Source organism: Agelaius phoeniceus, chromosome 26 (assembly GCF_051311805.1).
Source record: "Agelaius phoeniceus isolate bAgePho1 chromosome 26, bAgePho1.hap1, whole genome shotgun sequence".
Classification (NCBI taxonomy): Eukaryota; Metazoa; Chordata; class Aves; order Passeriformes; family Icteridae; genus Agelaius; species Agelaius phoeniceus.
In genome coordinates this window covers 2,016,145-2,042,543 of record NC_135290.1, presented here as the reverse complement: position 1 = coordinate 2,042,543, position 26,399 = coordinate 2,016,145, and the positions used below count along the sequence as shown (strand labels likewise).

At 40.9% G+C, this 26,399-nt stretch overlaps 1 protein-coding gene and 1 long non-coding RNA gene across 6 annotated transcripts; one reads left to right on the top strand and one right to left on the bottom strand.

Annotated features, from left to right (window-relative positions):
- Positions 1-894: 894 nt before the first annotated feature.
- Positions 895-24,190, top strand: LOC143695735 (uncharacterized). 3 transcript variants are annotated; one of them, XR_013185265.1, is made up of 6 exons: positions 895-1,408; positions 5,683-5,846; positions 6,191-7,260; positions 14,186-14,227; positions 22,471-22,573; positions 23,952-24,190. It is a non-coding gene; the product is annotated as an uncharacterized LOC143695735 (long non-coding RNA). The 3 variants fall into 3 exon arrangements; XR_013185264.1 differs by having other exon boundaries at positions 895-1,414; XR_013185266.1 differs by lacking the exon at positions 5,683-5,846.
- Positions 5,644-26,356, bottom strand: BRCA1 (BRCA1 DNA repair associated). Of its 3 annotated transcripts, XM_054649522.2 has the most exons (22): positions 25,781-26,356; positions 25,222-25,321; positions 24,711-24,764; positions 24,274-24,354; positions 23,653-23,741; positions 23,147-23,292; positions 22,098-22,200; positions 21,180-21,225; positions 20,603-20,730; positions 16,874-20,146; positions 16,041-16,126; positions 14,152-14,330; positions 13,819-13,973; positions 13,069-13,394; positions 12,731-12,818; positions 11,667-11,744; positions 11,177-11,217; positions 10,143-10,226; positions 9,687-9,741; positions 7,283-7,356; positions 6,839-6,899; positions 5,644-5,782 (listed from the first exon to the last, which is right to left on the bottom strand). In XM_054649522.2, the coding sequence occupies exons 2-22, from the start codon at positions 25,299-25,301 to the stop codon at positions 5,679-5,681; spliced, it is 5,331 nt and encodes a 1,776-aa protein (XP_054505497.2). In that variant the 5' UTR covers positions 25,302-25,321; positions 25,781-26,356; the 3' UTR covers positions 5,644-5,678. The 3 variants fall into 3 exon arrangements, with proteins under 3 accessions (XP_054505497.2, XP_077046869.1, XP_077046870.1); XM_077190754.1 differs by lacking the exon at positions 25,781-26,356 and having other exon boundaries at positions 22,098-22,197; positions 25,222-25,310; XM_077190755.1 differs by lacking the exons at positions 5,644-5,782; positions 6,839-6,899; positions 7,283-7,356; ... (2 more) ...; positions 11,177-11,217; positions 25,781-26,356 and having other exon boundaries at positions 11,383-11,744; positions 22,098-22,197; positions 25,222-25,310.
- Positions 26,357-26,399: the final 43 nt, after the last annotated feature.

Here is a 26,399-nt window from a genome sequence, read left to right as displayed (position 1 = left end):
CTTCCAGACTGTTTAGACTTCTACCCTTCCAGGAATGAAATGAGATCACTTGCTGCAAAACCATCAGCCTCACAATTTTTGCTCTGATTTGACCTTGCAGTTTTCAAACTCTATTATTTAATTACTATATAATTCTTTTTTTAATAATGGCAGGTGCCTCGTACCTCTGGATTCATGCATTAAATCACAGAATCTCAGGGTTGGGTGGCATCACTGAGTCTGTGAGCCTTGGAAAACCAAATGCTGCTGGTCTGGACTCCACTGCAGCCACTGTGGTGAGTTCTTAGTGGTGAAAAGTCTTTCCAGCAGCCCCCAAATCCATCACCAGGACCCCAGGGTCTCCCCCCTCTCAGAGTGATGCCTGTGACTTTGATTATGACCCGTGGAAAAAATTACCAACCTTATATGAGGATCTGCAGGCCACGAAAGTCTAAATAGAATAATAATTAGCTTGTCACGGGGTGAAAAATTGATTTTTTGGGGGTTTTTAGAATGGGGGTTCAGGAGGCAAGAAGGAGGGATTATAATAATAATTAGCTTGTCATGGGGTGAAAAATAGATTTTTTGGGGGTTTTTAGAATGGGGGTTCAGGGGGCAAGATGGAGGAATCTGGGCATGGCCAGTCTTTCTCCTTCTTCTTGGCCTCCATCTTCTGCTGTGATGTTGGCACTTTTGGATTGGTTTAAGGTAGAAGCTCACTGTCTAACATAGGTGATAGGTATTGGGAAGTTATGGTAAATAATGTACATGGAGTTTTTAGTATAAAAAGATAACACCAGTGTGCCTCTGTCTGACCTGCTGAACAGACCTCAGCAGGCCAGAGAAAGAATTTTATAGATAAGAAACAATAAACAATCTTGAGAATGAGAATAGAAGATTCTGACTCCTTCTTTGACTGCCGGGCTGGGAAAAAAGAGACTTTCTAACACATCTGGGGGTCCCTGTGAGCAGCAGAAATCCTGAGGGCAGAGCTGCTGCCAAGATCCTTTTCAAGCCCTTCCCAGGCAGGGTTTGCCCAGGGGCAGCTGCTCCAAGGGGAATGCAGTGATTCAGGGCAGATATTTATACCCTGCAGGGCTGCTGGGTCAGCCCTTTCCCATGAGCTCTCCATTCCTTTCTCCATCCTGCCCTATTCATCAGGAACTTTCCTGGGAGGTGTGTGGAGGGTTTCCCTCCCTGCTTGCCCTCTCACATCTTTCTCATTCCTGGCTTGAAAGGCTTTGATTTACTGAGCTTCTATTTCAGCTTAAGAAATCCCTTGCAGCAAAATCATCGGTGCTGGTGAGAGAAACACCTCAAACCAGCTCAGGATCAGACAAACACAGATCAAGATTTATACTTTAGAGGAAGAGGAGGAAGCCTCCCCAGGAGCCAAGTGCTGACAGGCTGTGATCATGGCTGGAACCAGGTGTGGGTGAGGAAAACATCAAATAATTCTCTATAATCTGTGTCTCACCTGCGGTTGTGGTTATTTGTCAAGGCAGGGAACCAGAGCCTTTCCTTGGGCTGGGGACTGTGACAGAATTTCAGAGGCTGATGGTGGAAAAGCTGCGTTCATTCCTTGGGGAGCTGAGTTTTTATAGCTGATATAAATATATAGTTTTTATAGCACCTGATCCCATTGGCCATTAGGATGCCCTTTTTTCTTGCCAGACTTTCTCTCTAGATTAGCAAATGAAGAAAACCTATTTTCCCTTGTCCCAGGGAGAAAACTCAGTGCCATTCCCCATAAGGGGTGCAGGCTGTTCAGTGCATCCTGTACCCATTCCTTGAGAACAGCCAAGCACAGAACTATTAATTTCATTTATCAATTTATATTTTTATTATATAAGTACTTTCAAAATTTTATTTTTATAATTAATATTTTATTTATTAATTTATTACTTTTATTTATGTTATTTTTTTTTACTTTTAAATTATAAATTAACATTTCTATGTGGTCAATGAATTTCAGAACAGCCAAGCACAGAAATATTAATTTTATTTATAAATTAATTTATTTTTATTTTACAATTAATTTTAATTTTTTGTTTTTATAATTACTATTTAATAATTTATTATTTTTATTTATTTTAATTTTGTTTTACTTTTAAATTCTAAATTAAAATTTCTGTGTGGTCAGTGAATTTGAGAAGAGCCAAGCACAGAAATATTAATTTTATTTATTTTTATTTTATAATTAATTTTAAAGTTTTATTTTTATAATTAATATTTATTAATTTATTGGGGTTTTTTTAAACTTTTAAATGATAAATTAAAGTTTTTCTGTGGTCAGTGAATTTAAGAGAGATCTGAGTAGTGAGCCTTGCAGCTAACATTTCTCTTGAGAGTTGCAGAGAAAGGGGAAAGGAGAGTGAATTTCCTGCCAAGCCACCAGCAGTGCATCTGTGCCAGTGTGTGCTGCCCATACCAATGCCAGCCCTGCTGGCAGAGCTGCACAGGGCTGGGGGAGCAGCTCATTAATTTGCTGATCACCCTGCAGCTCTCTGCAAAGCCCTGACCCTTTCTGCGTCCTGCTTTGACTGCAGCACCCAGAGTGCAGAACTGTCCTTTCCCTGCTCCCACAGCAGCTGAAATGATGGAAAGGAGGAGCTGAGGGTGGGGAAAGCAGACCTGGGTACAGACAGACCTGGGTACAGACAGACCTGGGTACAGACAGGGCATTCCTTTACCTCTCCACAATTTTAGAGGATCACAACAAATAATTATTTGTTATAATAATGATTGCTGTGTTTCTGCTCTCAGCCAGGGATCACTGCTGCAGGGGAGGGGTCACCCCAGAGCCTCACTGGTGTCACCCCAGAGCCTCACTGGTGTCACCCCAGAGCTGCACTGGTGTCACCCCAGATCTGCACTGGTGTCACCCTAGAGCCTCACTGGTGTCACCCCAGATCTGCACTGGTGTCACCCCAGAGCCTCACTGGTGTCACCCCAGATCTGCACTGGTGTCACCCTAGAGCCGCACTGGTGTCACCCCAGATCTGCACTGGTGTCACCCCAGAGCCTCACTGGTGTCACCCCAGAGCCTCACTGGTGTCACCCCAGATCTGCACTGGTGTCACCCCAGAGCCTCACTGGTGTCACCCCAGATCTGCACTGGTGTCACCCCAGAGCCCAGCAGGACTCAGGTGGCCAAGGAGCTCCAGGCCCAGCCCTGCTGAGTGCCCTGGGTGAGATTTCCTTGGGAAGGAGCCCAGGCTGAGCTGCAGAGGGCTGGGGCTGCTCTGCTGCTCTCAGGAACACAAGCACAGGCAGCAGGAACCACAGGCCAGGCTCAGTCACAATTTCACTCCACCACCCTGGGCTCGTTCACGACCTTGATATCAACCAGCACAGTCAAAAAGGAGGAGGAAATTTTATCTGGGGCTTGCACATGGATGTCTTTCCTAAGGATGTCCTCTGTGCCCCCCTTCCCACCTTTCTGTGGGGATAAATCAAGGGCCAAGGCTCTGTTCATGCAACACAGGCAAGAGCAGGGAGGAGGCTCTGCTCATGGAACCTCTCCAGGCCAGGGCCTGGCACAAAGTCATCTGCTAGAAAAAAACCCCATGTTTAATTAACTGCATTAATATTCAGGTCCTGAAGTGCTCACCATTTGTATTTATTGGCTCAGAGAAATGAAAGAAGCTTTGCAGAGCATGGCTGCTGACACCCCGTTCCCCTGAGGCCTTTGCTGAGGGAAGCATTTGCCATTTTGCATACATACATTCATTTTAATTGATTACAATGGGTTGATTGATTCAATGCAATGAGGTGATTTATTGACAGCTGCAGAAATCAGCCAGGGTCAGAGTAAACATATGGAAAAGTCAGGTGGTTCACTCTCAGTTTGTTTTCACCTTACATCAGGGGCTCTTTGTCACTTCTTACATTGAGGGTTTGAGCACCTGCTTGGAACAGGGCACTGATATGACAGAGGAAGGAATTTTGTGGCAGAGGCCACTGAAAACCAAAGCAGGGCCAGTGCCAGGTGCCCCAGTGTCTCCTCTGAGGCTTCTCAGACCCACAGAGAACTCAGAACTTTGTGACTGGAGAGGTGCACATGGGCTCCAGGACAGGCCTCAGCAGCTTCCCTGGCCTCTGGAAGCATTCCTTGGCTTCAGCTGCTTGGAAATCATTTCACTTCATTCAAATCTTAGACCAGGTGGAGATCACTAGGAAAGTTCACAGATAATGCTTTATAGAAAGAGTCTCCACAGATTTAATCACCTCCAAGGAGGAACAGCAGCACCGTGGGTGTCATTCCTGTAGACAGCCATCCTGACCTGATAGAGAGAATCTTTGCATCAATATCTGGGCACAATTTCACAAAGCAAAGCAGTTGTGCTTGGCCTTTTCCTCGCATCCACCAGGCAGTGAGTGTTCAGTCCTTGCCTCCAGCTGTCCTTTGAAATGTAGATTATCAAATAGCCACTGCCAGCATGGGCTGCAGAGATAAGAGCAGCAGCAGGCTGGAGGTGAGGCTGTGCTGAGCAGCCTGGGGGCTCTGCAATTGTCACACAGGAGGCAACAGCAGCTCAGCAAATGCTTTCAGCTCTCACAATGCCAGCAGCAATGCTTGATCAGCCTACCTGCACCTGGCAGCTGCAGGAGACTTGATAACACTTCCACTCCTCAGGTTGATAGCAACTGCAGTTCTGAAATTCTCATTTACAATTTTACCTTCCCCATTTCTGGAGGTTGGACTAAGGTGGTTTTTCACACATGCCTCAATGCAGACTGAGGGACTGGTTCACATAAAAGCTAAACAAGTAGGTAAATATTTGCCAAAATAATTTTATTCTGTGCATTCAAATATTTATAAACATACTTTCTGTAACTTTCCAAGACAGCAGCATCTTATCACAAAACAATTTTATGAACTTAGCTACATTTTTTTTTTGCTTTTTAAACAAGCAGTTCTGCTCCCAAAGTACAAAATTAGATATGAAATTGAATTGCTTGGCAACAGAAACAAGCAAGATATTTTCTTTCATAAAAAGCCAATTTCTTTGCAGCCTCATTTTGCAAGCAGGGACTATTAGAAGCAGATATTTTTGGGCTTATCATGGGTCACCAGGATACTAAAATGCATCTATTCATTATCCTTTCACAGTGCCACACACACTTAGAAATCAGCCTGACAGCACTGGTACTAAATTTTAAGCCTTTTAAACCTGGTTTTAAGCCTTCCTTTCTGTTTGGATTCAACCATTGCATTTCTGGGGACCATACCTGTGTTTCTGGTTAGGTTTCTGGCACTGTGATGCACACAGGAAAGCTGTTTGTAGAGTTTTCAACACAACCATAATCAATCAGTGGCCAAGGCTGGTGCATTATTAATCACAAAATAGCATCCAGGGTTTGTAATTAAGCAGAATGAAAATACAGAGGTTATTCCAGAGTGCAGCTATGTTTCAATTCAAACCCCAAGCCCAATATTCCTCTTTTGAGGAATGTCCCCAGGGAAATGACTGTCCCCAAGTATTTAAACAGGAACTGGCTGCAGTGGCAAACAACACATCACCATTTCTCTGAGGAGGCCATACACTACATTCTCTAACTTTTAAAATTTATTTAACATTTATAATCTCACAGTCCTTTCAGCTAATCTACACTTTAAAGAACAGTGGGTAATTCCACCTTCTGGAGGGTAACATTTCAGTAGTTTTATGATTATTGAGAGCTGCTGTTCACCCTCAGGACACGAGGTAAGCACTGAGCTCCTGGCACTGGTAGCAAGCCACGCTGTCCAGGACCCACTCCCGAGTTACCAGGGCAACGCTGCTCTGCTGCTGGATTGCTGCAAGACAAAGACACAGAAATAAATGATGCAGCTGTTATCCAGAGCTCCAAACAAGCTGAAGGTGAGGCCACTGATGTCTTTCAGAACAAGCTGTTTGCTTTTCAAAAGGCTTGCTAAAAAAGCAGAGATGTGGCAGTGCCTTTCAAGGCAGGTAATGCTGGGCTCCAAGAGCAGAGCTGGCCAAGCAGGAAGCAGTGAACAGCACAGCATAAACACTAAAATTAAAGAATGCACTTGTTATCTTTTCATTTGGGATCTCAGTGACAGAGCTTTGGCTCCTGTCTGCCCAGACACACTGAGTGTGTGACAAGCAATGAGTCTCATCAAGAGAAGCAACAGAAAATTACTGAAGTGTTTTCAGACCGTTCTTCCTCATTCCTCATTTTTATTTTCTCTTTTTTCCAGTGCCATGGAAACAGCTGGGTTTTTTACACCATCATCCTGCTCCACTGTTTTGTTGGACTTCAGTGTAGCCCAGCTAGCTCCCACTCCTTCCAGAACCCCCCTTGCACTTTCAAAGCCTCATGGCTTCTCCTGAGCATTTTGCTTAAAAGAAAAAAAATGCAAAACTACATCTGTTAATGCTTTTTAACATGACCTTTTCAGACCAAGGGAATCTTGTTCCATCTGAGGCTGTCTCCTAGATCTTACTGGTCCTCTAAGGACACCCTTTCCCACCTTTTCAAATCTATTAAATCAGAAAAGTTTCTGTAAAGCTGATGATACAGAGGACAACTGAGGCAAGAGATTTCATCTGCCAGAGCAGCTCTTCAAACTATTGCTGGTTCTTGAAACAATAGACTTTGTCCTTCTAGATAGAAGGACAAAGATAGAAGTACAAGTCCTTCTAGATAGAAGGACTTTGTCCTTCTAGATTTTTTCTTGAAACAATAGACTTTGTCCTTCTAGATTTTCTTAGAAGACATACTTCCATCTCCATGCAGCAGAATTTTGATTTTTCTACAACCCTCTGATATTTAGCTACTAAAAGGACAGGTGTGATAAAGACACTTGATGTGTACCAGAAAGCAGCTCAGAAAAATGTTGCTTTACCTCCATAATCCGTGTTTTCCTTCCAAGCATCTGGCTGCACAACCACAACTGCAGTAGAATTCTAGGATTTTAAGATCAAGAATAAAAATGCTGTTGTTGTCTGTTCTTATATAATTCTCATATCTATTTACAGAGAGCAATAACTGGGCTAATTTCAGAGAGGAATTTAAGTAGAGGGAGAAAGACATTAGTTCCTAAGATCCTTCTGTGATTTCTCTCCAGGAATTCTGTGACTACATTCAGTCACTAAAAGGCTTTTGGAGCTGAGAAGGGAAGGCTCAGTGCTAATTCCAAGACAAATTAGTGATGTGGCCAACAGCAATCATGTCTCCACTCCAAGGGAGTCTCCCAGTGAGGGCTGGCCAGGCCTGGAGCCAGGGGGCACTGCCAGGCTGTGCTGGCAGCTCTGGCAGCTGTGGGAGGTAAGAACTGCTCAGCACTTACAGCTGTGGCTGTCAACAGGTCAGGCTGCTTCACCACAGAGGCACCACACAGCTCCACCATCCACTCCAGATGCTCTGAAGAAATCAGATGAAATCAGTTCAGTCACTGTGGAGTTTGCAGACAACCCCGACGAGGGGAGAGATGAGAATCTGACTCCATGTTCTTAGAAGGCTGATTATTCTATTATATTCTATATCATATTATATTCTATATTAAATCATATATTATATACCATATTATACTACATTATACTATACTAGATTACACTATACTATACTATATTACACTATACTATACTATATTATACTATACTATACTATATTATACTATACTATATTATACTATACTATATTATACTATACTATATTATACTATACTATATTATACTATACTATATTATACTATACTATATTATATTATACTATACTATACTATACTATACTATACTATACTATATTATACTATACTATACTATATTATACTATACTATACTATATTATACTATACTATATTATACTATACTATATTATACTATACTATATTATACTATACTATACTATATTATACTATACTATACTATATTATACTATACTATACTATATTATACTATACTATACTATACTATACTATACTATATTATACTATACTATACTATATTATACTATACTATATTATACTATACTATATTATACTATACTATACTATACTATATTATACTATACTATATTATACTATACTATACTATATTATACTATACTATATTATACTATACTATATTATATTATACTATATTATATTATACTATACTATACTATATTATACTATACTATATTATACTATACTATATTATATTATACTATACTATACTATATTATACTATACTATATTATACTATACTATACTATATTATACTATACTATATTATACTATACTATATTATACTATACTATACTATACTATATTATACTATACTATATTATACTATACTATATTATATTATACTATACTATATTATACTATACTATATTATATTATACTATACTATACTATATTATACTATACTATATTATACTATACTATACTATATTATACTATACTATATTATACTATACTATATTATACTATACTATATTATACTATACTATATTATACTATACTATACTATACTATACTATACTATATTATACTATACTATATTATACTATACTATACTATATTATATTATACTATACTATATTATACTATACTATATTATACTATACTATATTATATTATACTATACTAAAGAACAGAGAAAGGATACAGACAGGAGGCTACAAAGAATGATTATGAAAACTCCTGACTCCTTCCAGAGTCCCAACACAGCCTGACAGTGATTGGTCATTAAATAAAAACAATTCACATGAAACCAATCAAACAATCTCCACATTCCAAAGCAGCAAAACACAGGAGAAGAAACCCTGGTGAAGGGATTTTTCAGAAAATGTGACAGTGCCAAGTCACTTCAGTGTTTTCTGTCACATTGAAGCTGACACTACTCCCTAAGTGTTTGTTCCAATTCACAAACCACCATCATTTGAAGAAGATGTGAGTAGAAAAAAACCAAAATCTTTTCACTTCCAAACCTGCTAGGGAACATCAACGCCAGACAGCTCTGCACAAAACCAAACCCTGAAAAAGTCACAATTTATTTCCTCTTCTCATAAGGATGCAAGAGGTGAAATGGAAATTAAAAATGACAAGTCTGAACTGTGATTATCTCTCATTAACAAAAGTAGCCAAATCAGAAAGTATCTGCTGAATAAGCCATAAAAAATGGGAAGTCAAGTACAAATATTTGAAGTAGAAAAATAATTAATTTTTCAAAAACTTGTAACGTAGTTGATTAAATTTTAAAAATAAAAAAATGAAGCTATGCTGAACAGCTTTTTCTTTATATATTAACTTCTAGCTTTGTTAAATTTAATTTCTAACACTTGCTCCTATAGACAGGAGGCTGCAATAAGGATGAGTGAACTACTAGGAAAAGGATACTTAGGAATTGTTTACTAAGACAGAAGAAAAAATGCTCCAATATGAGAGATCAAGAGCATCAGTAACAATTAGCAGACAGCATGACATGAATGCCTTTCCTAGATAATTTATCCAGAGATGAACGAGATAAAAGGCCCAGTTTGAAATGTAGCAGAATTGCCAGGGGGTTGTCTGAGGACATCCAAATAGAAGAGAACATTTCCACTCCATTTGGAGCTAGAACTGGATGAAATGATTTACCTACACCTTACCCCACATAGGAAAAGAGGTAAAAAATTATCCAAGAAGAGGTCAAATGCACAATTCTGGGGAATGCATGCACAGTGTCCCTCCAAATATTTTTATGTTAAGCATCCATGCAATGACACACCTGTAGTCATGTCAGTGAAGGGCCCACAGCAACAGATCTCAAAGCCTTTAAAGATCTGAAAAGCAAAGAACAGGTCAGAGTTATGGGGGGTTTTTAAAGAACAATGCTTTATATGCTGGGTTTTTTTATTTGCTGTTTTCATTGCAAATATCATTGCACTATCAAGCTAGGACTATTTCACAAAGCATATCCAGAGCTTTTTGTAACCTACAAACCAAAAGAATTTAAGAATAAAACTAAAAGAATATTAAAAGACCACTAACCTTCTGTTATAACAAGACAGCATTCACTCCAAGCTTACAGAATATCTGCTCTGCTGCTGACAGAGCTCACCCTTCATGGATAAAAATGATTTTAAAATTTGTACAACTCTGTGTACAGAGAGACTGGGAGAGGCTCCAGAAGCTCAGCCTGCACAGAACAGGACAGAATTTGCATCCCTGATGTGCTTTGTACCTTTTCAGTCAGGGCCTGTCTGGCCCTCCTGGGCCCCTGATGGTTTCTCCCATTGATTACATCTCCTCTGACTTCAAAGTGCTCCTGGAACACAACCAAAGCAGGGAACCACAAGTGAAGAGACTGAGAACATTTCCTGTCAGAGTTCTGCTTCAAAGCAGGAAGGTGTCAGGTTTCAGAACTGAAAATCTATGAATGTATTCAGAAGATGAATTAAAAGGCTTTGCAAGAGAAATTCTGGAGTATGAAACCCCTGCAGCATCAGGCAATTTTTAAATAAATTTTACTCAAACTGTATGGTAATCTAGCAAACTAAATAAAAGAAGCAGCACACTCCAAGACTGGGTCTATCAGTAAAGTCTCATTTGCTAGAAATTATCTGTAGATAACATTATTTCCTTAAGGAAAGATTAGATCTTTTGCTCCATGCTATAACCTATTAATATCAGTAGGAACACTTATAAAAAATAATGTCTATAACCTGTTAAAAAGCAATAGGGACTCATTATGTCTTCAACACAGTGAATGCACAGGGCCTAAAGATGGATTTGATAAAACCAGAACCCCAGGTTTCAGAGCTAAAATTCCATATTAAATGTTAGGACAGTATCTGTCTGTACAATACAAATAAACTCCTAAGTCCAGAACCCCAGGTTTCAGAGCTAAAATTCCATATTAAATGTTAGGACAGTATCTGTCTGTGCAATACAAATAAACTCCTAAGTCCAGAACCTCAGATTTCAGAGCTAAAATTCCATATTAAATGTTCAGACAGTATCTGTCTGTACAATACAAATAAACTCATAAGTCCAGAACCCCAGGTTTCAGAGCTAAAATTTCCTATTAAATGTTAGGACAGTATCTGTCTGTGCAATACAAATAAACTCCTAAGTCCAGAACCCAAGGTTTTAGACCTAAATTCCATATTAAATGTTTAGACAGTATCTGTCCATACAACACAAATAAATTCCTAAGTCCAGCATGTAACAGCATTTCTTAACCATCTGACATTTCACTCAAGATAAAAGACCTACCTCATCCAGTATTCTTCCTGCTTTAAAAGACTGAATTATCCCTAAATAAAGAGATCAGAAGAAAAGTCATTCTATCCAGGAAAATGGTTCTTCCAGTATTCTGACTTCATTGCTACATTAAACTGAAGGTATTTGTACTAAAGGAATACAGTATAACACAAAATATTAAAAAAAAAAATTTACCATTTAGAAATAATATTAATTTTACACTAATTGATGCCATGAATCACAAAGATTTAAATTAAGAGGGACAAAAGGCTTTTGCCACAGTGGGGAGCAGAAACAGTAAGAGTAAGTCATTCACAAGAGTAAGAAGCTTGATATTGCTGCTTGTGTTTCTTAATTTCAATTTCTTTTGAAGTATTTAGAAGAAACACTGCAAAACATCAGATGGCAAGGCATGAAGAGATCCTTTATCTTTACTGCAACAAGTGAGGACTGCATTCCTGGCAGAAGGGAGGCAAAGAGCTCCAGAAGCAGTGATACCTACACTGATAACCAAGCACCCATTTTCCTCCTGCAATGCCCAGGAAATACTTCAGGGTCCGTTCACACACCAGCTCCTCATCTGCAGGCCAAACAACAGTAAAACCCCTTTTAGTTTTGCCAAACAACAGTAAAACCCCTTCTAGTTTGGCCAAACAACAGTAAAACCCCTTCTAGTTTGGCCAAACAACAGTAAAACCCCTTCTAGTTTTGCCCAACAACAGCAAAACCTCTTCTAGTTTTGCCCAACAACAGCAAAACCTCTTCTAGTTTTGCCCAACAACAGCAAAACCTCTTCTAGTTTTGCCCAACAACAGTAAAACCCCTTCTAGTTTTGCCCAACAACAGTAAAACCCCTTCTAGTTTTGCCCAACAACAGTAAAACCCCTTTCAATTTTGCCAAACAACAGTAAAACCCCTTTCAATTTTGCCAAACAACAGTAAAACCCCTTTCAATTTTGCCAAACAACAGTAAAACCCCTTTCAATTTTGCCAAACAACAGTAAAACCCCTTTCAATTTTGCCATTAGCAAAAAAACACAGCTCAGGGTAGCAAAGAATGTTTGCTTCTACATGCAGAGAAGTGCAGCAGTAAAATCTCACAACTATACAAAGGTTCAAAAATCCACTATGATGATGTTATTAAACTGAAGGAAATGAGCAGAAATTCATCACATGGACCAATTGTGAGCCCTTTGAAAAATGATTCAATAAAAAACCATGACTTCTTTGGGAACTATCTTTGTTTCTTTTTGCTTGGTTCTGAGCTACTTCACACTAGTGTGCTGTCAACACCTGAACATCAGGAGCAAACAGCTGAAGAAACAAATAGCAAACAACATTAACTTTGAATTACACAAGGGAAAATGTGCCCTCACACTGATTGTCTGCAATAGAATGAGAAAACTCACAAGCTTGAACAAAAAACTTGCAGTAGAGAAAACAATCAATACCTTTTCCTTCAATTTATTAAATTTATTGCTGACCTGTCTGCTTGGTGTTTACACTGAAGGTCAAATTCTATCAGGTCTGTCAGTGGAGGGTTTGGTCCCCCAGCTCCCCACAAACCTGTTTTCATGATGACATGGGTTGTTCCTTCAGTTATGTGATTGGATAAAGTGCTCTGAGTTTTTTTCACAAACTTCTGGACCACCAACTGAAAAGGAGTTCAGAAAATAATAGAGTTAAGAAAATAATAGAAAATAATAGTTAGGAACAGTTTTAACCCCCCCAAACAGCCCCAGTTTTTAGGAGCATAATTTAATAGGATAGTTACTTTAAAGTAACAGTTTTCTGCAATTCCTGCAAGATTACTTTTATTACACTTAGAGATCTCTCTATTGAGGATTACAGTGGTAATCAGGAATTATTAACTAAATAATCTCCAAATTCTGCAATCTACTTACGTGCTCACTGTGGTTTAGACCTGAGACCACAATTGACATTTCTTTCCTCTTGGTCCCCACTGGATTTGCAGCATTTTCTTTCCCAGTTGCATTGTGCAGAACAGGTCCAGGAGAAAATTCACTTTTTTTCAATTTGTGTCCTGGGCCAGAGCTTTTCCCAGTGCTGTGAGCCACAGCAGGCCCAGCTGTGGCTTCTGCAGTGTGAGGGGTTAAAGGCCTTACAGAGGAGGAAGAATTCTCTGGACTCTGGGTCCCATTTCCAAAAAGATCTGATGAGACAGATGCACTGCTTTGCCTGGTCCCAGAGTTCTGCTCCTCTGCATTTTCTGAAGGAAACAAGAAATTATTCCTTGAGAAAACTGCATTTTCCTTGTAGCCATGGCAGAAGGTTTAAATTCTGCAGTTACTTCCTCTCCTTTTGTGTTTCTTACCCCATCTTTGCCTCCAACATTACTTTTTCCTGATCTATAGCCAAGACACTGAAATACCTGGTGAACTTTGTGTCTGAATTTAGAAGTGAGACAGAAAAACTCTTATTACTGTCAAAAAGCTCTCACACCCCATTTGATGAGCAGCCACACAGCTGGGCTACCAAAGTAGCAACACCTTTCTAAAATCACCATAAAATGACCAGGAATATATAAATTAAAATACAGGAAAAAGTTGTGTCTTGCCAAGATATAAAAACATGCAAAGGAGAGGAGAAAACCAGCAGAAATCAAAATGCACTGGGTTTCTCTCCAGTGTTACCTGCTCCAAGCTGACACTGCCTGTGCTCCTGCTCAGGTTTTGTCTTTTCAGAGGGAGTTTTGTTCTGTGGAGCCCTGGCACACTCAGGGCCTTTCTCCAGATCTGATCTCTTCCTTAAAGAGGATTTAGAAGCTGAAAGCAGCAATTCTGGGGACCTTGAGAGAGGGAAGTTGATTTTAATACCTTTTCACTCTTTTAAGCATCAGAAAAATGTAGCAAGAGTGAAATTATTGTAATTTCCCAGAAGCTCAGGGATACTTAGGATTTTTTTTTTTTAATAAAAATTTAGAAAGAAACATAAAAAAGCCCAAAACTCCAAACAAAACCACTGACTTGTCTTTTTCTTCTCTTGTTTGATCCATTTCAGATCCTTCTTCAGTACTGGAATGTGGCAGCTCCCTCTGGACAGGTAAAACTCCACAGTTCTGGCTCCCATTCTGCTTCAGCACTGCTTCAAGTGCAGCCATTTCTTGCTGAAGCTTTTTCAGGCTATTTTGCATAGCATTCTTTTGCTGCAAAGGAGCACAAGGATGCCAACACAAGCAAACTCAGCATTCACCTCTTTAACAAACTCTTGAAAATTAGAAATAGCAAAACGGTTTTGAATTCAACTTTTGCCACATGTTGAAAAGGTGATTGTGGTGCTTTTGCTGGAATAAATAATTCACACATCCCATGTAAGAAGCAAAAGCACCCAAACAACCACACACTCATTTTGCCAGTCATGTTATTTCAGGTTAGATGCCTCAAGAGTTTAATCAAGCAGAAAACAACACAATTCCTGCACTAATTTATTTGAAAGTAATTTTGTCCAAACTCCATTAGCAGCTCAATCCATGATGTTCATTATTAAATTTTAAATTGAGTCTTCATTTTCCACAGTTACTAAAAGCTCCAAAGATCATTTAAAGGACTAAAACATTTCATAATATTCTTCCTTATGCTCCTCCTCAAAAATTACATGATCAAAACCATGCCATAGGCAGCATAAGAATAGCTCAAAGGCTTTCAAAAGACCTTTTTAAAAGCCCAAACCCTTCACATGATGAAGCAGTTTCCAGAGAACTGAATATTCCATTTGTAGCTCCAGCACTGGCACCGTGTGGAGCCTCTTTGTTACTGAAGCCATAAAAACTCCCAAGCCAACAGGAAAAACCATCCCCACACCACAACCCCAAATCCCACACCCCCAGAGCCATTAATCCATCCATGAAGCTACAGGAGGAGCTGGGGTGTCCACACATTCCACTGGTGCTGTAAACAGGAGAAGCACCCACAAAGCACAAAAATTAAATTCACCTTTTTTTTTTGGATGTACATAAAGCCCAGAGGGCTGAAAATGCTGAAGAGAGAGTTGGCATAAGATTTATCTTAAAGTCACACAGGACAAAGAGAAACCCAACAGAAAAACAAAACTCCCAAGCCCCTAACCCTCAGCTGAACTCCCAGAGCACAAATCACCCAATCCCTAAAGCACAAAAATTCAATTCACTCTTTTTGGACATCCATAAAGCCCAGAGGGCTGAAAATGCTGAAGACAGAGTTGCCATAAGATTTATCTTAAAGTCACACAGGACAAAGAAAAACCCCAAAGCAAAACAAAAGAAACCCAAGCCTCAGTTTGATTTCTCTACTTCTCTTTGTCAGAACCCCCAGCCCAAATCCTCCATCACCCAATACATAAAGTCAGGCCACTGAGAGCATTCAGGATTTTAACAGCAGACAAAAAATGCCCTGCTAGACACACCTTTCATCAGACACTGCCTGCTGGGACTGGTACCTATAATACTCTAATATGGAATGATTTGATTTAATCTTTACACAAGGAAGACAAGTGTCTGCTTCTAAATATCATATTGTAATAAATCTACTTCTTATCACCAAATCCTTATATATTCTTATCATTAAAGTTTTTAAATATAGGGAGCTGACATTTCCAGCACTGGCCAAGGGTGGAGATGCATTAATTAGCAGCTCCCATAATTAAGCCCTGTAACCAATAGCACATAATAAGCTGTGGCCATTGCAGTGTCACCAGGGGAGGAAAAGTTGGACAAATAATGGCATAGAAGCAGCTCTGCAGCTCTTCATTAATTATGCTTTTGGAAGTCATTCAGTGATAAAGAATTCTGATGAAAGGAATTTTCCACTGTGTTGACTTCACAGCTTGCTTATCTCCTGGAATGCAGGCTGCTCCTGCCCTCAGTGCATAACTCACTCACCTGTGTAGTGAGGATCTCACCCTGAGAGAATGCCCCACAGGAATCTTCCACAATACTTATTTCACTGTCAGATCCAGATGCTTCACCTTGAAGAAGGTAGAAAAAAAAAACCAAAAAACCTCCTTGGTTAAAGAAAAAAAACTCCACCAAACAACAAAACAACCAACCAACATTATCCAGAATTACTTAGCATGTGGAAGTTTTAGAGCACTAAAACATTATAACACTGAAGTGACAAGTTTTTAAAATGTAGAAGTTAGAAGGACAGATTTCCTTTAAGTGAATATTTCAAAGAGCACCATGTCACACACATGGCAAAGTAAACAGAATTCAGTGTTTCAACAGAATTCGCTTTCAACAGGGAGGAAAGAGCCCTAAATATTTACAAAGGCCATAAAAAAGGCAAAATATTCACTACAAAATTCTACAGCAAATTTCAACAGGTTTTGTAGTGAATATTTTGCCATAAAAAAGGCAAAATATTCACTACAAAATTCTACAGCTTTTTCATCTGGGGAAAAAGCTTGGATAGGCTGGGAAATTTTGCTGACAATGGAAGCATCCCATTGCAGTAAGAGAACCAGCATTGCCCTCACAAATGAACTCCCATCAGACAGTCAGTCTGTTTATTTGTGCTCTGAACAAAGAGCACTGGGAGAACATAATTTTCAGGAAATAAACCACTGAGGGGGTTTTTTGTTTGATTAAGACTGATAGATTCTTCTAGAAGAGTTCTGTTCTTAAATACAGAACAAACCTTCCATGCCCACACCACAACCCTGGTTGTAAGGACATTACAAACACAGCTGCAGAGAGAAAAATCCTGTTTGTACCTAGGTTTGCTCCCATGTCTGGGTCCTCTTGGCTTTCATCTTTGGTTTCCTTCAGCCCTCCACTAGAATTCTGAGAAGTTTCTTTCCTCTCACTTGCATTGCTCATTGGTTTGGACACCTGAGCTTGTGGTAAATGTTTGTTCAGTTCTTGTGCTCCATTAAGTGACTCTTCTGACATGTTGGACTGGGAAGAAAACAAGTTGACAGAGCATTCTGACTCCTGGCTTGGTGAAGCACAGGCATGGCTCAGGGCAGCTTCTGGCACCTTCTGCACAACAGTGCCACCATTCCTGACCCTGAGAGGCTGCACCCCGGGGCTCCCTGGGCACTCTGCCCCCACAGGTGCCCCTTGTTTCTCACCCTGCACAGGTGTGCTGGCTGATTTGCTGAAGATGAACGTCCCAAAGCAGGGTAACTCCTCATCCTCACAGGACTCTTCATCTGAAGATGGCAGCTTCTGCACCCGCCTGCGAGCTCTTGGTTTAGAATGTGCATTCCTACTCTGCAGCTCTGCACTGGCACTTTTTACAAACACTGCAGATTGCTCCTTCCTGTCAATGTCACAGAAGCTGGAGCTCTCCTCAGTGTCACTATCAGAGCACAGCAAGGCATTGGGGCTTTCAGACAAACCTGTAAGGCCACCATTTTCTCCAAGAGGTTCTTCCAGAGCCTCTGCAGCTGTGCTAACAGTTTGGGCTGCTTCTTCTTCATCCCCCTTTGCACATTTTCTTTCTCTTTTGCTACTTTTTGTCCTAGTGAGTTCAGCAGGGCTTTGCTGACAAGTTGCAGAACAAATCATGGATGTGGATTGAAAATGCAGAATTGGTTCTGTGCAATCAACAACTTCAGTCTTTCCTCCCTGATTGCTATCTGAACTAAAGCTGTTTTCCTGGCCTGTGTTTAAATCATTTTGTCTGGATTCATGCTCCTCTGTGTTACTCTGATCACTCTGGCTTCCATCACTTTCAGTGGGATTCTGTCTCAGCTCACTTTCTATCCCTGTCTCATTTGACACTGGCTTTTCATTGCCCTGCTCTTCTTGCAGCAATCCCTCTTTGTGCTCAGCCTGAGCAGTCCCTGCCCTTGCTGGTGTCAGAGTCCCTTCCTCTGCAGCCTGTGAAATGTCACCCCTGTGCTCCCCTGTGCTGACAGCAAAGCAAGGCACAGGATCAACACGTGCAGACTCACAGGTCTTAAGCTTCTCTTCCTCTTCATCTTTCTCAGAAGCCCTGCTCAGGTTTTGAGCAGCTGTTTTCTCCTCTTGCAAGCTTTCTGGTTGTAATTGTTTCCTAGCTTTATTTTCTACCTGAGCAGCACATGACAGATTGAAGGTTTCAGAAGGAGGATCTGCCATGGCACGAGTGTGAAAAAGGCTGAAGGAGGAGCGCTTGGAATGCCTGAATATGTTCCTCAGATATTGTGTGTCCAAGTCACTGTCTTCAGCTTCCTTAGACAATTCCAAAACAGTTTTAGCCACTGGCAACTCGTCAGCTTTGAAATCCCCTGGAACACGTTGTGAATCATGCCCACATTGTGGGGGAGAAGCAGTGGCTGATCCAGTCACCTCCTCAGTCTGGGGAGATGCAGTTTGCCCAGCAGACACTGAAGGAAGCTGCAGGAGGAGGGGGCTACCAAGTATTTTACTGTCTTGAGAACCTGTATCAGGCACAGTGGAAGCACAGTTTGAAGGCAGACATGAAGGACTGAACAGACTCTTTGCAGTTCCTGCAGTGCCAGATAAATTCCTTAGATTAACCTGCACTTCATTTGCCTGCAGATCCCCTCCCTCCAAATTAGTGACTGGCCTGTAACTCAGCTCCTCCTGAGGCTCACCCAGGTCTGTGCCCTCAGCAGAGCGAGCTGCCACATTCCCCTGGTCTCCAGAGACAGACCTTCCATGATCACTGTTATTTCTGCCTCCCTTTACTCCTTCCCTTGTTTCTTTTGCCATTTCCTCAGAGAGTAACTGAAGCCTTCTGCTGTGTCTGCCTGGCTTTTGCTCAGGATCAGCTTTCCTGGGCTCTCCACTGCTTGGGTAGCTGTCAATCTGTGGCTCAGCTGCATCAGGAAAACCAGAGCCTCTGTCCACCACCAACTGCAGGGCACACATGGTTCTGCTAGAATGCCTGCATCTTTTTGCTGCAGAACTTCTCCTTTTGGTGCTTTTCTGATCACAGTTATACATTTCTGCTTCCCCATCACAGTGCTGGGTAGGGACCTTCTCAGCAGCTTTTTTCCATGTGGGCTCTCCTCCTTGCTCAGGTTCTGTCAATGGATTATTTGCTCTGTTCTGAGAGAGGTGACTCTCATTAGCAGCCACACTTTCATCACAGCTTTTCTTTTCAGCATCTCCAAGGCCCCCAATGCCACTTTGAGGGCCCCCATCTGCCTTTCCTGTATCTTTTTTCTTGATGAAATCCTCAGGTTGCAGGACACGGGCAGTCTTCCTCTTTCGTTTGAGTCTGTCCTTGCTGAAATCCTTCAGGCACTGAGCAGCAGCCACATCTTCCTTTTGTCTAGCAGGCAAAACGTCTCTCAAGGTAGAAGGGGGATTTGATTTCCTCCCTCTCTTGTATGTCCTGCCAAATATTTTGTCTTTGATGTTTTCTGCTGTTTGTTTTGACCACCTTTTTTTTCCTTCCACTGCTGCAATTCCCATGGACTCTGCCATAGGGTCAGTCCTTCCTGAAACACAGGACTCTTTATCTGACAAACCCAGATCTCCTTCACCTGAAACATCAGCTGATGCAGCAGACTCATCCCCTGAAGAACTGGCAGACAGGATCTCATTGCTTTTGGAAAACCATTCGTTGACTTTCTGAATGCTCTGCTTCAGTCTCTTTGTGGAGACTTTATTCAGGGGGGCAGAGTCAAGTGGCTCTGCCTGAGGTAAAAGTTCTTTGTCCTGGGAGGAGTCATTCTCAGGCTCATACCCCTCTACAGCTTCCACACTTTGTACATCAGTATCCATTTCCCTGCTTTTATCCAGCCTGTTCCCTGAGCCATCTTCTAAACCAGACTCTTGGTTTTCACTGCTGTGCTGCCTTTGCTGTTGCTCCATTTCTTCTGTGCTCTTAGAGAGTGATGTGTCCCCATTCAGGGTGGGACTGGCACCCCCTGCTCTGTCACACTGCTCTGGGAGCAGCTCCACAGCAAGAGCATCCCAAGGAGAACTCTGGCACCCAGCCACATTCACCTGGTCAGATTTGGCACATTCAGTGATGCTCTGAGAGCTTTTCTTGCTCAAACATTCCTCTGAGAAATCACCTTCACCTGTTAGATTTATTGGTATAATAAATTATTAACCTCTATTTTACACACACAAGCACAAGAACAAGCTTAATGGCTACTCTGTTTTAAAAAAACCTACTCTCATTTCTCCACTAACCAGAATATTACACTGCACCAATCTTCCCCTAGAGAAAGGCAGAAAGATCATATTACTAAATTTTTACATGAATTACCAGCCAGTGCTTTTTCATGTGTAATACAACTCACATAGAATAGATTAAGTCTTGTATTTTTCCTTCCTTTCTGTTCCTGTGGATACAACATCCACATTTTGTATCAGGAACATTCTTGTATTAGCTGTAGGCATCAACAGAACTACATTAAACAAGATTGGGAGCAATTTTGTACAAAAAAATCATGTGAAATAAAGATGTTAACTTGTGATCTCTTTCAGGCTTAATCACCTCTGTCACCAAAATAACAACACACCCAAGATACCTGGCAGTGTTATTTCCTTGTCACCCAGCTTGTCAGGCTGTGCATGACAAGAATTTTCATTGCCTTTCTTCTCAAGTTCTTCCAGTCTGACTTGAGGAGAAATCTGAACAGCTCCTTTGTCTTCAAACCTGTTAGGAAAGGGAATCTACTTCCATTACAGATAAAACCATAGCAGACAGAATAGAAGATGATATTGTTTTTCCCTTTTTGCTCTCTGAAATAATTTCTGGAGAAGTCAAGCTGCACAACTGACACCACAAGCAGATCTCTCCAGAGCTGCAGGCCATTTCTTTGAAAGATTTTCTTATGCAATCCTGAATTTATTATTTACTTTCTAAAAAAGCACAGTGCCTGTTTTTCTATGGAAGATCTATGTCCACAACAAAACATTTAGAAATAATTTTTAAAGCATGTAACATGGCAAACTCCCCATGCTACCCTGATGGCCTCAAAGTTGAAAATCATTTGTCTGCTTAAGAATTATATCAGTCCTATGCCAAGAAACTAGAACACAGGAAATGAGAATATTGAACTGCTGTCTGTAGAAAATATGAATTCCTTTATCACCTTTACTCACCCAGTTTTGGTTGCCTGTTTAAAAAACTCTTCAGATGATTCAGAGCCTGAAAACAAATAATCTGTTACTCTGGCTGGAATGATTCAGGAGAAGATAACCAGATTCAGTGGTTTTCTGAATATCTCATACATGCCTACTCCCTTCTAGATGCTTTCAGCTTTTAGCAGATGAAACCAAGTTTAATTGTGAAGTATTTTACCTAATTTTAATGATTTCCATGTAAAACTACCTACATGGCTCCAGCATCAAGCTGTGTTTAAATACAGTGACTGGTAACTAAGAGTTAATCACCTAAAAGTTACTTTCTCATTTCTAAATTTATACACAAAACAGCTACAAGTATTTCAAATTTTGAGCTGGAAGTTAGAGAAATATATTCAAATAAATGCCTCCAGGCAGAGACAATAAGGGGAAAAGTGAAGAAACAAACTCAATTCCTTCCTTGAAGGAACAGCATAAAAAATAAACTATGCAAGGCATTTGTCTTTTTTTTTTTCATAGCAGTCAACACCAGATAAAGTAAAATTCTGAAAAGCTAGGATAGATAGCAAAAAAATATCAATATCTCAAATAGATTTCATCCTCATCTCAAGCACTGTGACAAGGCTTAGTATCCTTCAGAAAACAGGGGTTACCTGTAGCTGTAATTTTTTGCACATCTGTAAATTCCTTCTCTGGACTGTGGACACCAAGGCTTAAGGGCTCTCTACAGCAGCATTATTTGCCATGATATAATTCTGTTAAAAAACTCTTTGGATTTGCCAACTTGGAACTTTCCATAATTTGTCCCTTTGTTGTAATTTTGGGTGTTAAGTAGAAATTAGTGTTGATAAAGACTTTGAACATAATCCCCTTTCATTACTTTGCAAGCATTGTACACAGGATCAAAAATTTGTGTGGATTTAGAACAGATCTTACCAAACTCCACATAAGTGCCCTTTTGAGAACCAGATTTCTGGGGTTGGTTTCTTGGGTGACACATTTTGGCATCTGCCAGCTGAATATTCACACCAGCTTCCTGCTGCCAGGAAAACAGAAAGGAATCATTATTTACAACAGTGGGGTATGAAAAAAAAAATCCATAGCTATTTCAACTTGAACAGGGGCTGATAGAAACACTTGGTTCATATGCATTGGTAGCTTCTATGCACAAGAGAAGGAATTTATAATATTGACAGCAGCAATAAAATAGAATAGAAATAGAAACAATAGAAACAATGCACCATGCATTTAACAGATCAAATCAGAGCAGCTTGACCTTACATTCTGTATTGTTTAATATTCTATTTAGCATGAAGCAGATGGAAACAGAAACATGGACAGTCAGCAAATACCCCAAGCTGGGTAATGCCTTGGGAATCCTGAGACATAGCTGTGATCTTGCCCCTAAAATGGTAAAAACCCTACACACCCCTTGCCCCTAAAAAGGTAAAAACGCTACAAACCCCTTGCCCCTATAAAAAGGTAAAAACCCCACAAACCCCTTGCCCCTAAAAAGGTAAAAACACTAAAAACCCCTTGCCCCTATAAAAAGGTAAAAACCCTACAAACCCCTTGCCCCTAAAATGGTAAAAACTCTTTTCCCAAAAAGGTAAAAACCCTAGAAAGCCTCATGAAACAAGCAGGGGGAAGTTTTCAATCCTGGCTTTGGTACCAGTATTATGGTACCAGTATTATTTGGTACCAGTATTATGTATTAATATTATTATTAATAGATAATAAAAATATTATGTATTATGGCAATATTATGTATAAGTTCAGGTCATTTTTATGCAAACATCTTTCTCCAGTAGGTTAGGAAAACAAAAATATACAGATGTCCTTGTCCAGATTACCCAGATCAAACAGCAATCTGAGATCAGCCCAAAATCTCCTACTTCATTCTTTTATCCACTTTTATGTACTTATACACATTCCAAAGACATTTTTAACCAATCCACAGAAATAAAACAGGAAAAAGCAGTTACCAAGGTGAAGTTTTCTTGCCCATTTCCTTTAGCACTTTTCCTCCTGTTTCTGAAGCCCTTACTTTGGATGACAGAACTTTCTTTACACAGGGACTCAGCAGCAGCGGCGTCCGTGGATGTTTTGGGAAAGTGATGACTCTTTAAAACTAAATCATGGTATTAGGTTAAAAAAATTACACATTTTTACACTGAGTATGACTCATGATATGTTAATGAAATGGATTTTTGTAGACTCTGTGCACTTAGTGCATATACAGCTGAAAAATATTTATCCAAGAAAGGAAATTTGTTGAATTACTGGTCTGATTATTCTTTCTGAGCACTCTTCAAGTAACAATTAAGATCTTGGTCCTTCCAACTAATTTTCTCAACCAATTTTGGTTATATAGATAATCTAGCAAGATCTAATTCTAGTTATTTTGGAATGGGATACCTTTTAATAATCATGATATGTCAAAACCTTATTAAAAAAAACCAAACTGGGGACATAAATTCACAACACTTACACTTCACTCCAGTGTCAAGCTCAAAAGCATGGATGGTTTCCAACAGTCCCTCAATGAGCTGCTTAAATCTGGAATTTTCTTTCAGACTTCTGAAATAACATCAGCACTTCAGTTATTTTAAGACAAATGAACAGGCTAACTATAAATATTTCTAGAATTTTGGCTGAACCAGAAAAGGAGTAAAACTTCCAAGTGGAAGATGAGACAAGAAGAAAATGTTGCCATGGAATAACAAATCCCCCCAAAGAACCTTTACTCTGGGAATTGAAATGATCACAAAATATCATTTTTTCATACAGGTTTAGCAGAGAGAAATCAGTTGCAGGATAAACACCAATCCAGCACAGACACTTGTTGAGAGAGGTGTGTTCACCTGGAAAAAGCTCACACTGAGGAAAGACACCACGTTTATTCCTTTAGGAATAGGCAGCTTATTAAAAAACCCCTTCTGTATTTCAGAAGAAAAATAAATATAAATTAATAAATATAAAATAAAAATCTATTACGGTAATAATTAAATAAATAAATATATTATGCTAATATATTTTAAGCCTATTGTTAGTCTTTCTTCAGAGCTCAAACACCTCATCCTCCAGCCCCTCACAAAGGTGATTTCCTCACCTCTTGGTAACTTCAGTCTTACACAGAGGACACTCCACCACACCTTTTTTCTTTTTGTTGATAAGTTTGAACATGCAGAATCTGGAAAGGAAGAAAGAACACTTGTGATGGTTGCAAGGGAAGGAGATTATTGTCCCTAAAAGTGACTGCACACATTCACCCCTTAGTGAATCAAGGATGCATTCTTGTTCTGGGCTTACAGTGAGTTAATTGATCCCCTTTGATGCATTTTCAAGTTGCATTTCTCTCTTCTGCAGAATTGGCTTTTCCCCCTCAAGTAGCTACACATGAACTTATCAAAACATAGCATACATACATGATTAGCACTGAAGAAACAGAATTAAAACTGGTATATATGGAATAAAAAAATGATAGACCCCAAACCTTTATATGGGGAAATTAAAAACTGCATTGCACTTGCAAGTTTTCAAACCTACCTGCAGAAAATGTGATCACATTTTGTTGAAACAGGCTCTTGCACCACGTCCAGGCTACAGAGAGGGAAACAAAACCAGGAGCACAGAGGTTATAGACTTCAACCAGAACCTTTGCTATTTCAGCATCTGCTCACATTAAAGAAATGCAAGATATTAAATGCAACATTGAAGAACTACAGACCTCATTCACCTTTCAGAGACAAGGGACAAAAGCCACACAGCTTTACAAACAATCCTCTAATACAATCAGATAAATTTTTCCCCTCATTGAGTATAGGACTGACACATTCAGGTTTTAACAGAAAAGCAAAATATAGGATATAAGAGCAAAATGTAAGTTTTTTCTTGCACTTTCTCATTTGAGCCTTACAGAACATCAATATGTTTAGTTCTAAGTACAAATCTCTTTGCCTTCTGGTAAGCCATGGAATTGACAAAGCATTTTCAAAGAAATGAGAATAAAAAACACATCTCCAAAAATTAACCATACTGATATTATTCTCAGACGTACCATATTGGGCACTCCAAGTTCTTCTGCATAGCAGAAAGCACATTTTGTACTTGTCCAATAGTAATCACTGAGAAGTCCATCCTTCACATCCAAAAATAGTCTACAGGAAAAAAAAAACCAACAACATTATCAGCTTTGTTTCTGCAAAAAATTCTGTTGTTTCCCACGACCATGCTCTCTCCCCCATGGCTCTGCTCGAACTGCAGAATGGTATCAAATTAAAAAAAGTGTTTTTACCTAATGCTTTACAGAGGGGTACAGAGGTACAGAGGGGTTCTTACTCTGAACGTTTGCAATTAAAACCCCTCGAGTCTTGGACACAAAGGAGCGCCCAGAAAGAGTTTATTCAGGTGAAATTCATAAAAAACCACACAGAGCAGCGAGGGCGAGGGGTTTGCTGGCTGGGAAAGCAGCAGAGCCGAGGGCAGAGGGGTCATGCCGAGGAGCAAGGGCGGCCCCACCCGAGCCTGCGAGCCCACAGCGAACACTGAAAACAAAGAGAAACCGCTCGGGACCGGCCCTGCAGCGAGGCCTGACCGCAGGATGAGGAGAAGCGTACCGGGCACGGGCCGAGGGAGCGCGGGAAGGGCCGGGGCAGCGCCGGGGCGGTCCGGGCCGGTGCGGTCAGTGCCAGGCGGGTACCGGTGCCAGGGAGGTCAGAGCCAGGCCGGTGCGGTCCGGGCCGGTGCGGTCAGTGCCAGGCGGGTACCGGTGCCAGGGAGGTCAGAGCCAGGCCGGTGCGGTCCGGGCCGGTGCGGTCAGTGCCAGACGGGTACCGGTGCCAGGGCGGTCAGGGCCAGGGCAGCACCGGTGTCGGTGGGGTCCGAGCCGGTGCGGTCCGAGCCAGGCCGGTGCCGGTGCCAGGGCGGTCAGGGCAGGGCTGGCGTGGTCAGTATCGGGGCAGCACCGGTGTCGGTGCGGTCAGCGCCAGGACAGGGCAGGGCTGGCACAGTGAGGTCAGGGCCAGGCCATGGCGGTGCCGTGCCCGTCGCCCCTCGGCGCTCTCCGGTGCCGTTCCCGTCTCCCCTCAGCGCTCCCCGCGCTCCCCGCACCGCGTTTCGCGCCCTTCCCGCCCCGCCACGCGCAGCCAATCCGAAGCCGCGGGGCTCCCTGACGGGCTCCTTCCCTTCCGCGGGGCGGGGCCGGGCCGGCCTGCTTAGCTCTGATTGGCTGTAATT

Excerpts from the sequence above, each read along its gene's own strand:
- BRCA1 (XM_054649522.2), bottom strand. The coding sequence starts at position 25,301 with ATGGACTTCTCAGTGATTACTATTGGACAAGTACAAAATGTGCTTTCT. Across the intron at positions 23,742-24,273 it reads AAGACTGAAGTTACCAAGAG|AAGTCTGAAAGAAAATTCCA; the intron begins GTGAGGAAATCA and ends ATGTTATTTCAG. Across the intron at positions 22,201-23,146 it reads GGCAAGAAAACTTCACCTTG|CAGGAAGCTGGTGTGAATAT; the intron begins GTAACTGCTTTT and ends TTTTCCTGGCAG.